Source organism: Nelumbo lutea, chromosome 4 (genome assembly GCF_056320005.1).
Source record: "Nelumbo lutea isolate HS-2025 chromosome 4, American lotus-T2T, whole genome shotgun sequence".
In the NCBI taxonomy this organism is placed as follows: Eukaryota; Viridiplantae; Streptophyta; class Magnoliopsida; order Proteales; family Nelumbonaceae; genus Nelumbo; species Nelumbo lutea.
In genome coordinates, this window is record NC_142687.1 from 20,081,241 (window position 1) to 20,097,790 (window position 16,550).

General features: G+C 40.7%; 1 protein-coding gene across 1 annotated transcript; it reads right to left on the minus strand.

Moving 5' to 3' along the window:
- Positions 1-373: 373 nt before the first annotated feature.
- LOC148854440 (GDSL esterase/lipase At2g40250-like) lies at positions 374-14,684 on the minus strand. Its single transcript, XM_088984837.1, has 3 exons — positions 14,511-14,684; positions 734-907; positions 374-625 (listed from the first exon to the last, which is right to left on the minus strand). Exons 1-3 carry the CDS (start codon positions 14,682-14,684, stop codon positions 374-376), a joined length of 600 nt encoding a protein of 199 aa, XP_088840963.1.
- Between the last annotated feature and the right edge of the window lie 1,866 nt (positions 14,685-16,550).

Genomic DNA, 16,550 nt, shown 5'->3' on the forward strand with positions numbered 1-16,550 from the left:
GATCTTGCATTGTTCCTTCTACGAGACCAAGCAATTTGTGAGTTCTGAGGACTGGAATCATCTACGCCCTCCAACGTTAGTAGTTGTCGTGACTCAGATTGATGGGAAGCGAATGGGAGATGTTGGGGACGCTGATCACTTATGTTCCCAACACAGAACTCAAGAACTAATTGGAGCTTCCTATGTTTGAGCTCGCTGCCGAGTGCACACCATAGTGAGCCATGGCTCTGATACCAAGTTAAATAACCATTCAACCTAAAAGCTTAAGCTGTTAGGTGAGGTCCTTGAATAGGTTGATATCACTCATTCATTTTCAGTCAAGATAGTAGCTCATAGCAGCACTCACCATATTTCCTAGGGTTGGTGATCATGTCTAGTAATGGATTGTAGATGTCGACGTATGCAAACGGGAACCAGGGAGCGTATCTTGCAACCTCAACACAAGAGCCTGTAGCTTGGCATTATACACCTGGGAGTCTTGATTTTCTTTAGCATTACAAGCCCTCTGCAGTAGATGGCCCCCTGGCATCGGCAGTATACTTCCTGTCGTATGTTGCACCGATAGACACCAGATCGGCAACAACCCTAATATTGAGAACCTATGTGCTCCCATGCTGTAAAGTCTCTAAATTAACACAAGTTAACCAATTCATATCATATATGTCGGAGGAGGATGAATATTATGAAAAGGTTGAGACAGAGAAATAGATATTGAATGTATCTTGTCACTTACCATAATGAAGGACTCCAAGTTTTGGAGTAGAAAATCATGATATGCTGGAAGAGAGAACTGACCCCTTCTCATGGGTAGATCGTAGAAGTTAAATATCATGTCATTAGTTCCGGCACCGGTAGCAAACAAAGCGTCTTCTGCTATAAGATTGGCAGCCTCCCTCCCAACGGTACTCTACATCCAAGCCAAGCATTGCTTGAAGTAGAGCAATTGGGTCGACATGTGAGCCACATTGAAGATGGTCGTTGTCAAGTCGTCTATTCCTATGCTAGTTGATGCAAAGCTAATGCCAGTGAGCAAGTCAAGATTGGTCACCCGGGGATCTAAGTAGGCTGGTAAGAGGTCCTTGATTCCTATTAGAGTTTGGCTTGCCTGTTAGATTGATAACAATCAAGGAAAAGAGAGAAGAGAGAAAAAGATAAAGAAGAAAAGTAAAAGAGAGGACAAGGAGGAAAAGGTATGGTTCGAACGAGAGAAAAATCAACCCTCCCATTCGGCTAGATCTGTTTTGTATTACTAAAAATTATATGGAAAAGTCACATGTGCCCCTACTTAAGTTGGGGATAGACCTGTTCATGGGCCGGGTAGCCTGATGGACCGGCCCGCGCCCCGGTTGAGCTTGGTCATGTAATTAGGCCCGCGGGCCTGACCTCGGGCCTAACACACTAAGCCCGATTATGTTTCGGACGGGCTCAGGATTTGTAAAAAAAGCCCGACTCGAGCCCGACCCGACTCAGTATTATATATTTTATAAAGTAAATAATATGTATTTTATATATTATGTAAAATATATAAATAATATAATATTTATGAAAATATATTTATAATTTAATATATACATTTTTATTCTTTTCTTTATAATTTCTCTCTCTCTCTCTATTCAGACACTTTAGCAATAGTAACAGTATGGGCTAATTTTTGGGCTCAGGCCCAGGCCCGGGCATCGGGCTTTTTATGAGGGTCGGGCTCGGGCCCAAGTTGTAGGCCCGATGGTTGGGTCGGGCCTTAGAAAAATCTGTTAATATAGAGTGAAAGCCTGGCCCGACCCAGCCCATGAACAAGTCTAGTTAGGGACATTAGATCTAACATAAACTTACAGATCAACACCTAAACATAAGCACAAAGACAAAAGTACCCCTACATACTCAACACTAATACTCCCCCTCAAGCTGGAGAGTATATATTAGGGGTGTCCACAGTTCGGTTAACCGACCATGGCCCCATTTTGTAAACCGAACCGATGGTACTGGTTTTTTCATTTCACCAAACCAAAATCAAACCGGTACCGGTTAACCGGTCTGCCAGTTTCGATTTTTGACTGTTTCGGCTCTTCATTTTTTTGGTTTTTTATATTTATAATATATATTATATAAATATATGTATAATATTATATTATAAATAATAAATGATATATAATATATTATAAATATTTTAAAAATATATAATATATTTGTAAATAGATTATTATAAATATAATATAAGTATATATTATATATAATGAATATATATTTATATAAAATACATAGAAAATATGTGATGCATATTAAAAATATATATAAAACATACATATAAATATATATACCGGTCGGTTCGATTAACCGTCAATTTTTTTTATAGGTTAACCAAAAACCGAACCGGTCCTTCGATTTTTCAAAAAATTCTGAACCGACTGGTTTGATTAACCACATTTTGCGGTTCAGTTTTCTCGGTTCGGTTCGGTTTTTCAGTTTTTCATGGACACCCCTAGTATATATCATATAAGTCCAGGTTGTTACATATGTAGTCCACTCTACCCCGACTCAATCCTTTAGTAAACAAATTTGCCCACCGGTTCCCTATGTTGACATATGTAGTGTCTATCACTCCACTCAATACCTTCTCTCTAACAAAGTGACAGTCAACCTCTATGTGCTTGGTTCTCTCATGAAACACTGAATTAGAGGAAATATGAACTGCAACTTGATTGTCACGGTAGACCTTCATTGGAGTATCAATAGTGTATCCCATCTCCTATAGAAGGTTCCTTAGCCACACTATTTCACAAGTAGTATGTGTTATAGCTCTATAATCTGCCTTTGCACTGCTTCTTGCCACAACTGTCTGCTTCTTGCTTTTCCATGTCACCAGATTACCCCCAAGAAAAGTGCAATAGCCTGTGGTAGATCTCCTATCAGATACAAAACCAACCCAATCAGCATCAATATATCCTTCTATTCAAGTTTTCCACCATTTTTGTATATCAAACTACGATCAAGAACCCCCTTTAAATACGTTACAATCCTTAGAATCGCATCCCAATGTGGAACCAGAAGTTTCTGTATGAACTGACTTACTGCACTAACTGCGAATGAAATGTCTGGTCGTAGGTTCTTTACAAAGGTATTATGAGGCCGGGGAAGATGAACAGTGTTTTTCTCCCATTGTCTACCTTACAATCCTTAGAATCGCATCCCAATGTAGAACCAGAAGTTTCTGTATGAACTGACTTACCACACTAACTGCGAATGAAATGTCTGGCTGTAAGTTCTTTACAAAGGTATTATGAGGCCGGGGAAGATGAACAGTGTTTTTCTCCCATTGTCCTTATTACAAAGGTATTATCAGAGGATTAAAAAAAGGATAAATCTCTTAAACTATACTTACTATCCACAAAATTAACAAATTATACGCTTAATGTTTGGATATGTCATGCGGTACGCTTAAGTTTTTTCTGAGAAGGAAATAAAATGTCGAATTTACCTTCCACTATTCATCAAAATTTCAAAATAAAACCCAAGTGACTTTGTAAGTGGATTCATACGCAATTTCTGGTGTTAAATCCCATCCAGATGCCACCGTTGCTGTTCTTCCACACCGTAGGTTCTTTACAAAAAAATGTACAGACCTCGGCTCTCAGCTTTGTGCAAAGTACCCATCCTCTCCCACCGCCACCAGCTTTCATATTCATTTCCTCTGCCATGACAAATAGCAGCTTTCACAAAAATTTGTACAGACCTCGGCTCTCAGCTTTGTGCAAAGTACCCATCCTCTCCCACCGCCACCAGCTTTCACATTCATCGCCTCTGCCATGACAAATAGCAGCTTTCACATTCGTGCTCTCTCTCTCTTTGGAAAGCTTCTACTCTTATATTGTCTGAAAAGATTCCTTATCAACCATCATCCATCTTCACATTTTTTTCTACTTCTTTTAACTGACTCAAGAAGCAATATGCTCCAGAGCTCTCTTACCAATCCGCTCCAGAGCTCACACGCCCTGTTCATGGACCAGGCTCGGGCTTGGCCTTCGGAAAAATTTGAATGGAAGTCAGGCCCAAACCCGGCCTGTGATGAGGTCCTTGTGCGGCTGGATTATGGTATAATGCTGTAGTCCCGTCTGCTCTCCCGCCGGTTTCTCCCCTAACAACTCTTCGTCTCTTCTATTCCCCTTCCTTTACCCTCTTCTCTCCCCACCGGTCACCGTCAACCTCTACCACCATTAGCCTGCATTGTCGTCTTCCAATACGAGCTACGCCGAAGTCGTCCTTGCAACCAACTGGCGCGTCTCTCTCTCTCTCGGTATCTCCTGTTTTGCTGGTTTTCTTCTGCAACAACCCCACCATCAGAGAGAAGCCGTACAGAAGATATCTTTAGCCAAGTTTCCGATACCTCAGCTTTCTCTTTATGTTATTTGACAAGTTTCCCTTAGCTTGAGCCACATTAATTGCAACCCAATGTCTTTTGATTCTACATTACGTCAGAAAGTAGATATTACAGGGTTTGAGATTTTGCTTTAAGAAAGGAAATCGACAAGACTAGTTGTACCTAATTCAATTCATTTACATCTCCACACTCCAGTATTCCACCCACAGCCTTTTCACGAAGAGGAAAGATGCCGGGCTTCACCAAAATGTTGATTCACCAGCGGCATCTGCGTCACCTATCAAACGTCGTCGAGTATATTGATGGAGGCCCATCCCAAGGCCCATCTCACCCCTAGGGCGGCAGCTCCTAGGATAAGTTCAAGAGTCCAAGATAAGTCAAGAAAGGATAATTCAAGATTCATCTAGATTTAATCCAAGACTTCAAGACTTATCAAGAATCCAAGATTATCAAGACTCTTCCAAGATTAGCAAGAACTCAAGACTCCAATCAAGATCCGACAAATACTCCAAGAAGCATCAAGAAATCCAAAACTCCCAGATTCATGCATAAGGAGAGCCAGGGAGATCGGACGGTGGAAGATCAAGCCCAAGAAATCCAAGAGGGTTCGACCTTATCAAGACAGCCCAAGAGGATCAAGATCAAGATCAAGATTCATGTTCTTTCCTAGTCCTTTTACAATTTCCAAATGTATTATAAATACTGTTATTTTCCCAAAGTTATTAATCAATTCATACTTCAGATTTTCAGAATTTCATCAAGTTCTCTTCTTCCTATTTTCGCCACCTTTTCTCTCTCCTAGAGAAATCGGTGTTTTTCGCCCGGTGCTAGCGAACGCCCGGTGCTTGCATAGCCAGTTCCGGTTCTCATTGCTTCCACGCTGCGTCAGGTGGTATCAGAGCAGGGAATTCGCCCAGTCATATCCAACCCAGACGGTAGCAGTCACAACCCACCCCGTGACGGAGATCAGGGGTTCCCAGCTGTTTGGAGAGCAATCGAAGAGCAGCGTACAACCACACGTAACATCGAACGGCAGTTGGCAGAGGTGACTGAACAACTGCAAACCTTGTTATGGGAGGTTGTCCCACGAATCTGGGAAAATCCACAGCAGATCGCAGGAGACGACCACGACAGACCACCCGTCGCTACTGCGTCCCGACGTCCAGTTCTTGACGACGACAGTGATGACGATTTCGAATTTTGTGGTGCTCCATCTCTTCCCGGCAACGACAGAAACGGTAGAAATTGGCACAATCAAGGTAATTTCAACCCCCGTAGGAATAATGATGAATTTAAACTCAAGGTAGATATTCCTACTTTTAGTGGAGATCTTGGTATAGAGGGACTTCTGGATTTGATCACAGAAGTCGATAGGTTCTTTGATTACATGGAAATACCAGAGGAACAAAGGGTAAAATTAGTAGCTTTTCGATTAAAGGGAGGCGCATTTGTTTGGTGGGAACGGATGAGAGAGACCCGGAAGAGAGAAGGAAGGGGTCCTGTTCGAACTTGGAGGCGCATGAAACAATTAATCAGAGGTAGATTTTTACCTCCTGACTATGAACAATATATGTTTGAATCTTATCAGAGGTGTGCGCAGGGTTCTCGTAGTGTTAATGAATATACATCTGAATTTTTGAGATTAGCTGAAAGAAATAAATTATCTGAAAGTGATAACCAGCAGGCAGCCCGTTATCTAAGTGGTTTAAGACCGTCTATCAGAGATAAAATTGGTGTACAGATGGTTCTTAGTGTGCAGGAAGCAAGGAACCTAGCCTTGAAAGCAGAATTAATGTTCCAGGACAAGGCACGCAGTGATAATTATCGCCGGTACAGCGGGAGGGACAACAGACCGGCAACTGTCGGCAGGAACAAATCAGTTCCGGCAGTACAACCTTCTCACCCGACAAGTACAAGTAACGCTGGTAAGGCTACTACAGGAGGACATACTCGAGGTAATCCTTCCAACCCTCCTAAACCCAGTAACCCTTATGCAAGGCCTGCTCCTATTAAATGCTTTAAATGTAATGAGGTTGGACATAGATCCAGTGACTGTCCCAGGAGGAAGGCAGTTAATATGGTAGAAAGGGAAGAGGAAGAAGATATTGAGGAAGAAGTATATTGTGGACCTGATGGGGAGAATGAAGAGTGTCCATATGAACATGAGGAGTATACTTGTGTGGTAAGAAAATTAATGTTGTCCCAGAAAAATAAGGATACTTCTCAAAGGCACAGATTATTTCGTACCAGATGTACTGCCAAGGGAAAATTATTTAATTTAATTATTGACAGTGGTAGCCAGGAAAATATTATTTGCAGGGATGTCATCCAACAATTATAGTTGATTCCTGAAAAACATCCCAACACATACACAATTGGGTGGATCAAGGAAGGAGGCAGCGTACGAGTGGAAGAATGCTGCAAGGTACCTTTTTCAATTGGTAAGTACTCTGATGAAGCATATTGTGATATTGTAGATATGGATGCTTGCCATATTTTGCTAGGGAGGCCTTGGCAATTTGATACAGATGCAAGGCACATGGGTAGGAAGAATACCTACCAACTTGAAAAAGAATGTACACGTTATACTTTGTTATCCATAGCAGAAAAAAGTATTACAAATACTCCAAAGGCACATGAGAAAAATTTCCTTACCATCACCCATCATCATGCTGAATTTGTTAAAGAACGTAAGGATACTCATGAGATACATTTGTTAGTAGTAAAAGGAAAAGATGTTAATGATGAAAATACAATTCCAACTGAAATACAGGGACTACTAGATGAATTTAATGATGTAGTTCCAGAGGAGTTACCAAATGAACTCCCTCCCATGAGAGATATACAACACCATATTGGTTTTGTTCCAGGTGCTAGTCTACCTAACCTCCCACATTACAGGATGAGTCCTAAGGAGAATGAAATTTTACAAGAAAAGGTAGAAGAATTATTGAAAAAGGGACACATTCAAATCAGCATGAGTCCTTGTGCAGTACCTGCCTTATTAACACCTAAGAATGATGGCAGTTGGAGAATGTGTGTCGACAGCAGGGCCATTAACAAGATCACTATTGGGTACAAATTTCCCATTCCTAGGCTAGACAACATGCTGGACCAACTAAGCGGAGCTGTAGTTTTCTCAAAAATAGATCTCAGGAGTGGATATCCTCAAATCAGGATCCGTCCCAGAGATGAATGGAAGACAGCCTTCAAGACTAGAGATGGCTTGTTCGAGTGGTTGGTCATGCCCTTTGGACTAACCAACGCACCCAGCACTTTCATGAGGCTGATGAACCGAGTATTGCGCCCCTTCATTGGTAAATTTGTGGTAGTCTATTTTGATGATATTTTCATATACAATAAATCTATCACTGAGCATGTGGGACATATTAGGGAGGTCCTGAAAACATTGAGGGAAAATAAATTATATGCTAATTTGAATAAATGCATCTTTATGATTGATAATTTATTATTCCTGGGATTTATTATAAGCAAGGATGGTGTGAAAGTAGATGAGGAAAAGGTGAAAGCCATTAGGGAGTGGCCGACCCCATCCACTGTCACAGATGTCAGGCGATTTCATGGGTTGGCAACCTCCTATAGGCGTTTTATTAAGAATTTTAGTAGTATCATGGCTCCCATTACTGAATGCTTGAAAAATGGGAAATTTCAATGGGGAGAAGAACAAGAGCAAAGTTTTGCTCTCATAAAAGAAAAGTTATGTACTGCTCATGTTCTTGCCTTACCAGATTTCAATAAATTATTTGAAGTTGAATGTGACGCCAGTGGAGTTGGCATAGGGGCTGTATTGTCCCAAGAGAAAAGACCTATTGCTTTCTTTAGTGAAAAATTATGTGAAGGCAGGAGAAAGTGGTCTACTTATGACAAGGAGTTTTATGCTGTGATAAGAGCCTTGAAAACATGGGAACACTATTTAATTGCAAAAGAATTTGTTCTCTATACTAACCACCAGGCCCTAAAATATCTTAGTGGGCAAAAGCAATTAAGAAGTGATTTACATGCCAGATGGTCTGCTTTCCTAGACAAGTTCCTATATAAAATTGTGTATAAGACAGGACAGCAAAATAAAGTGGCTGATGCACTTAGTAGGCGTGTAGCTCTCATCAAGACCCTCAGCGTTGAGATTGTGGGTTTTGAATGCCTAAAAGACATATGCCCAAGATGAAGACTTCCAACAGGTATGGGAGAAATGTGTGAATAAGCAGTCAACAGAAGACTTTTTTATTTATGACGGGTTCCTTATGAAAGGGGAACAGTTGTGTATCCCTTGCACCTCCCTCCGCGAAAAGATCATCAGGGATTTGCATGGGGGTGGACTAGCAAGACACTTGGGAAGGGACAAAACAATAGAAGCCGTTAAGGGGCGATATTACTGGTCGAAATTGAGAAGGGACGTGTCTACCATCGTAAGCAGGTGCTATGTTTGTCAGACAACTAAGGGACAAACCCAGAACACAATTCTCTACATGCCCCTACCCGTTCCTACTGCTATATGGGAAGACTTGTCCATGGATTTTGTGCTAAGCTTACCAAAGACCCAGAGGAACATGGATTCCGTCTTCGTGGTGGTTGATAGGTTTTCAAAAATGGATCACTTTCTCCCATGCAAGAAAACAGCAGATGCATCCGCAACAGCCAAATTATTTTTCAGGGAGATTGTTCGCTTACATGGGGTACCCAAGACCATCACTTCAGATCGTGACACACGGTTCCTCAGTCACTTTTGGATGACCCTGTGGAGGTTGTTTGATTCATCACTTAATTTCAGCAGTACAGCCCATCCGCAGATAGATGGACAAACAGAAGTGGTAAATCGAACCTTAGGGAATTTAATTCGCAGCATATGCCGGGAACAGCCAAAATAGTGGGATTTCGCCATAGCCCAAGCTGAGTTCGCCTATAACAATGCAGTGCATAGTTCTACAGGCAGATCCCCATTCTCCATTGTGTACATGAAGGTCCCTAACCATGCGCTGGATCTAGTGAAACTACCCAAAGTACCCAGCGCCAGTACCTCAACAGAGCAGATGGCAGAACAAATCCAGTTCGTCCAAAACGCCGTGAAGTAGAAGCTAGAGCAATCCAACGCCAAGTACAAGATGGCCGCAGACAAACACCGCCGACCTCAAGTGTTTGATGTAGGTGATGAGGTTATGGCCTTCTTAAGGAAGGAAAGAATTCCCGTAGGTACCTACAACAAGTTGAAGCCTCGGAAGTATGGTCCATACAAGATCGTGAAGAAGATTAATGATAATGCCTATATAGTGGACTTACCAGATCATATGGGTATATCCAAGACCTTCAACTTTGCTGACCTTCACCGGTACCTGCCAGAGATAACACTTGCCTATCCTCGTCACGACTCGGGGTCGAGTTCTCTCCAAGTGGGGGAGAATGATGGAGGCCCATCCCAAGGCCCATCTCACCCCTAGGGGCGGCAGCTCCTAGGATAAGGTCAAGAGTCCAAGATAAGTCAAGAAAGGATAATTCAAGATCCATCAAGACTTAATCCAAGACTCCAAGACTTATCAAGAATCCAAGATTATCAAGACTCTTCTAAGATTAGCAAGAACTCAAGACTCCAATCAAGATCCAACAAAGACTCCAAGAAGCATCAAGAAATCCAAGACTCCCAGATTCATGCATAAGGAGAGCCAGGGAGATCGGACGGTGGAAGATCAAGCCCAAGAAATCCAAGAGGGTTCAACCTTATCAAGACAGCCCAAGAGGATCAAGATTCATGTTCTTTCCTAGTCCTTTTACAATTTCCAAATGTATTATAAATACTGTTATTTTCCCAAAGTTATTAATCAATTCATACTTCAGATTTTCAGAATTTCTTCAAGTTCTCTTCTTCCTATTTTCGCCACCTTTTCTCTCTCCTAGAGAAATCGGTGTTTTTCGCTAGGTGCTAGCGAACGCCCGGTGCTTGCATAGCCAGCTCCGGTTCTCATTGCTTCCACGTTGCGTCATATATAGTTTCTCTCTAATGTCGGCCCCGGCTTCATACTTTCTCTCAGATGTTGGGACACAGAATCAGGAAAGGAACTGAAAGCAAGTTCTTCATCCCTTCCGTTCGCTCTCCCATGTTTCGTCCATAGTTTCTCTCTGATGTCGGCCCTACTTCATATTCTCATTAAATAAGGAAAAAACGTATATATTCAAATCAAAAATGTTCTTCCACTGCTCTGATTGATCGGGTCAATAAAGTGGAGTTTTATGATGCAGATCATGCGACAGTGATATCAAAATCACTGTCGTTGCTGCAACTTCCAACAGTGCCGATGAACAATAAAGGTATTTTAGGAATTTTAAAATGATTATCCCTTACATGATATCATATGTGAATGGAGTGTAACTAAAAATTATCTGTAAGGGAGGTTTTAGACAATTGTCAGAAAATTAAGTATACTATAAGACAATATCTAAACAGTAAGGGAGTAATTTAAGAAATTTATCGTAAAAAATATTACAACAGGGATTTCAAAGGGATCTTTATCTTACGGTCATAATACATGGTGTCTTTGTCGCAAAACAAAGTAAAGGAGGTGTTTGTAATTTACCCGAAATTGTTTCCTAACCAATTAATGCTTACATGCAACAACCGTGAACTGTCACAGATTTTATGGAATGGAGAATCCTAAACTGACATGACTCCGGATCTGCTACAAATTAAGCGTGTACAATGCGCTACATAAACCCAATCACGATCAAACACATTAGCCATCCATAACATTACCTTGGCACTGGCAACTTGCTCCATTGCTTGTTTTCTCATGATTGGGTGAAGTAACCCTTACTACGTACAAATAGTTTGCATTGCATGACCAATAAACAGCATACAATAGCCTACAAAATCCACTCAGAAGTGAAAACATATGTAAGCTTGCTGAGTGTCCATTTCTGAATGGGTTTCCTCATTGTTTTCAAAACTGGATCGGAAAAACCGAGAACAGTCAGTTGACCGGTTTTGTTTTCCCTTAAAATCAGATTTTTTCCAAAAACTATTGATTTTGGTCAACAAACTGTTGATCTGGGCGATTAATTATTCAAACCATTTGAATGGTTTTGACTGTTTTTTATTTTTTTATTAAAATGGGTCGAACCATTCAATCCGAGAAACGAACCCCTAACCGGTTCATTCTCCATATCGGTTTTAAAAACCTTGAGTTTCCTAACCCATTTTACAAAGATCAGATTTGCTCTTCATAGATCGTGCCATTCACACCAACCTCACAGCACTTGGAATTATGTACACATTTGGAATATATCCCAATGCATAACTGCATGTGCTGTGAGGTATGCTCTTCTATAAAGAGGAAATCCAAAATTCAATTATCTTGTCATCATCAGATGCACCCATCAAGATCTTGTGAAAGAGTTCAGATCTGGTACCAACACATTGGAAACATCTCATGAATGACAAGGGAGTTTCCAATGTACAGTTAGAATGGCCTATTGGGACAGTGTTGGAAGCATTGTGTTGGTGAGATATCCCTATGCCTTGTGGAAACCATTTGATTTTAATCTTATATCAGGGTCAAGAGAATATATATTAGGTCAGACAATTAGAGTATATGTGGGGCAGATTAGGTCGATGGTAACACAATCAACCCCAAAGCTTCATATTGGTTTGGGCTAAGGTTGGTCCAATTTCTCTAATCCTTTTTCGTCAAACATTCTTATTTCATCGACTCAAGGGTTGGGGTAAATTCAATTTTGACATTATTATATGTAAAAATACATGGGTATGATGTTTTTTAAAAATTATCTTTAAATATAAAATTTGTTGTCGTACATATAAATACATACATACTATTCTATTGTTGTTGTTGTTGTTGTTATTATGGGACGTAGTTCATCCCCCAAACCCTTAATCCTACTAATTCGGATTCAGGCAGAAGAAGACCTTACTGCTTGGCAAACTTCAACCCTCAGCCGAACTTGAACCTGACCCAACCCAATTTTTCAGGTCTGGTTCAGGTTAATCCAACCCAAGTTACAGGCATAATCATGAAAAAGGGGGGGCTCCACTAGAATCTCCAACCCTTTCACATGCGTGTTCAAAGGTGAGGGTAAGCATGTCAAAAAGTTGCCAGGCAGCTCCAGTGGAACCATCAGTTTGGAGGGGTGGTGACTGGCTGTCCCTTGGCATCTAAGCCACCTGTATCTTGAAGATATCGTACCAAGTTGGGTGAAAATTTCAGGTGCTCAACCGTGGGGCAATGTTGATTACTGATTACGACGTGGGTAGTTGCTGTTAAATACCAGCTCCATTAGTGCTCTTGTCTTGAAAGCAAGAACCTTTTGATAACTCGGTATGTTGCGAATTTCTTGGTGACTAAAAGAATCCAGAATCGACTTCACCTTTCACCTGGGCAGCTTACGAGTCATGGCTGAACTCGGATTCAGTCTTGTTTACAGATACTTGCAGCTGCGTATTAGGAATATTATCCCATAAATAAAAATATACAATTATAAAGATATTCTCATTATATGATTGTAAGTGTTTATGAATATGGTGTAAATACGGTTTTGTGAGGATTGAATCCCATCACGTCATACTGGCCTTTCAATTTTGTCACTAGTGCCAAGCCAAAGATGCAATTTGAGTTGCAGAAAACTTTTGTGTTTGTTTGGTAATCAGAATGATTTGCAAGGGTGGTGATCTCAATCGAATATGCGAAGCAGCCCATTCAAATAAAACTTGCAAGATATATAATTTGGCTAATCTAGCCTTCGAAAGAAGTGCGTTGGTTCCGGCTATTTCTTTTTTTTTTTTTAATATCTTGTGAAGGGCTATGCAACGGGGTAGTCCATCCCCCCACCCATACGGTTGAACCGGTGAACTAGTTAACCGAGTAATCTTTCTGAGTCCTGCTTCTTTTTATGGTTTTTACTAGTTAATCGAACCAGTCAGGTGTCCTGTTTCTGGGTCAAACGGTTTAACCGCTCGAACCAAGCAGACAGTCCATTCTGACAAAAAAAATTAAATTAAAAAAATAAAAAACTGGCCAAACAGTTAAACAGTTTAAATGGTTCGACCACCCAGGTCAACGGTTTGTTGATCAAATCAACAGTTTTTAAGGAAATAACGCTTTTGGGGTAAAACAGAACCAATCACCTGACCGATTCCCGATTTTCTGATCCGACCATCCGGTCAGGTCAGGTTTTGAAAACCATGACTCGAACAGTTGAACTATTTAGCTACACGTAAACTGTAAAACCAGTGACAATGAGCTTTCATATTTTTGTTGCCATCCACATCCAGGTCCGACAAGTTTCCTTTTTCATTTTTCATTCCACGACCACGTATAGTGATCTGCGTCATGTGCTATTGGCCACAAACAAAACCATAATAGTCGGCAACAGGCAGATTCTTTTCCCTTCTTTTGTGCTCTTTTCTACCTCCTAAAACAGTCTTCCTCAGTTCCCCTCACCCTCACGTTTGATGTTCTATTTTTCTTTCTGAGGAAATTAGGGCTGCAATGAGTTAAACTTAAATCCGATTCAATCCAACTCGTTTAAGTCATAGTTAGACATGGATCACAGGATCAGATCTGAAAGTATGATCCATTTATTTATTAATTGGATCGGATTCAGATTTTGTTTGATCCAATCTGGGTCTCATCCTATACATCATCATCCAAGCCTTATCCAACATACATAGAGGTGCAAAGTATCATCTATTTATTAAAATTCTTTTGAATTAAGTAGTAATTGGGGTTTATATAAACTAGTTTTTCTGCTTATAGCATATGATTTTTGTTTTATATTACATATCTCTAGATATCCGTGTTAGGATTATGCGTTGAATTAGGACTCCGTTCAGTATATATCTTTTTTATATAATATCTTCTTATCATTTCCTTATCATGTATAGTTCAGATAGGAAAGATATGTTTGAGTCCCTATAAACTTAGGAATTCTAGTTGTCATAAGTTTAGGAGATTCGATGGGTATATAATCATGTATATTTTTTTGAATTCTTAATGAATAAGATAGAAAGAATCAACCAGAAAAGCTCTGGTTTTACATGGTATCAGAGCCATGATGATTGCTAGTTGATCGAGTCAATTGCGCTTGCTCTCAGTCTTGGGTCTTATTCAATTCTCACCACACCAACGGCTGAAAGTTGCAAGAGAGTGAAGATATTGGTCATCAAAAGGAACCACTTGGGCACCAAAGGCTTGCCGTTGTCCAAGAAGTTGCTGAGAACAGTTCCCTCTGCTTGATTGTCGAACACCCAGTAGTCGGAGATGCCAACGCTGAAGAAGGTGACGATCACCATCGCGTAGCAGACAGACAGTCCCTTGAACATCTTGCCCTTCACCAGAGGTGCCAACAGGAGCGAGAGGTCTGCGTTCCAAGACCTCTGGAGATTAGTGGCGGTAGCAACGTTGTTCGGCACCGGCAAAAGACAAACTTGGCACTCCAGATTCAGTTCAGCACTCCATTTTTCGCAGAGTTCTTCGGTCCTCTTCTCCTTCTACAAAAATTCTGTTCGGCCGAAACTGAATGGTTCTTCTTGTGCGAGTAACAGAGAACTCAGGGGTTCATTCTCGATAAGAACATTCTGATTTCTTCTCCGGCAAGTCAACGTTTTGCGGCAGGGAGATCCAGAGATCGGTCCTTTGTCTTTTGTGGCGATTCTACCACCGATTGTGGGCTTTCGGACACAATATCGGCATGGTTGAAATCAAAGAAAAAGGAACAGGGGTAGGAGGAAAAAGTCATGGTGGCCAAGTCAAGGCCAATACAGTCAAAATCTCTACGCAAGGCAATGTATCTCAAAAAGAATCAATTGATGCAACCAAGATTGGGTTAAATGGATTGAGTAGTGAATAGTGGAACATGTTACTCAACATTTTGAGCACACAGAAAGAGGGGAGTCAACGACTAAGTGGTAAGCAAAAATTGTCAAAGTGGATAATAGACACGGGGGCCTCTCATCATATGACAGGAAGCCTCACGTCGATGAGAGACAAAGAATGTCATTCCATGCTCTATCGAGCTACCAGATGGGAAAGCGACAATAGCAGAGAAAGAAGGCACAGTTGCACTGGACGAACATCTGAAACTGACTAGTGTTTTATATGTGCCTAGTTTGAATTGCAATTTACTTTCTGTACCGTAAATGATTGAGGAATCGAATTGTATTGTCCAGTTCACTAATAGATTTTGTGTGATATAGGACTGCACTACGAAGATGCTGATTGGAGCGAGTGAGCAGCAAGAGGGACTCTATTATTTCCAGAGCATTGCATCAGCAAAAGCAATGAAGACTACAGAGAGCAGGACATGTGATATTTGGCATCAAAGGTCAGGGCATCCTTCTTATAAAATTGTGAAGTTGCTGCCTTTTATTAGTACTAAGAATAATAATGATGACAATATTAAGGGTTGTGATGTATTTTTCGAGCTAAACAATGTCGAGAAAAATTTGTTTCTAGTAATAATAAAGCATCCGATATTTTTGAGTTAACTCATTGTGATTTGTGGGATCCTTATAGAACCACGGATTCTTGTGGTGCTCATTATTTCTTGACCTTATTATACGACTTTTCTAGAGGCGTTTGGATTTATCTTCTGGTTGATAAGATAGAAGAAGGACGAGTTCTTCGAAATTTTTTTGTTATGGTTCAAAGGCAATTTAACAAACCTATAAAGGTGATCCGTACTAATAATGGGATTGAGTTTGTCTGCTTGGATAGTTATTTTGTTGAACATGGTATTATTCATCAAACCACTTGTGTCGGAACCTCTCAACAAAACGGGAGGGTTGAACGCAAGCACCGCCACATACTCAATGTTGCTCGAGCCTTGCGCTTTTAAGCTAGCTTGCCTATTGATTTTTGGGGGGAATGTGTCTTGACCGCATGTTATTTGATTAATCAGACACCGTCCATTCTGTTGAAGGGAAAGACTCCCTATAAAAATGTGCGAGCTTTTGGTTGCTTAGCATATGCTCACAATCATGGACATGGAGGGGATAAATTTGTCAATCGAAGCAGACAGTGTGTTTTTGTTGGGTATCCTTTTGAAAAGAAATGATGGAGCTTGTATTATTTAGAGTTTGACACGTTCCTTGCATCAAGAGATGTCACTTTTTTAGAGCATGAATTCCCATATGCATGCAAGGAGGATGCACAGCCAA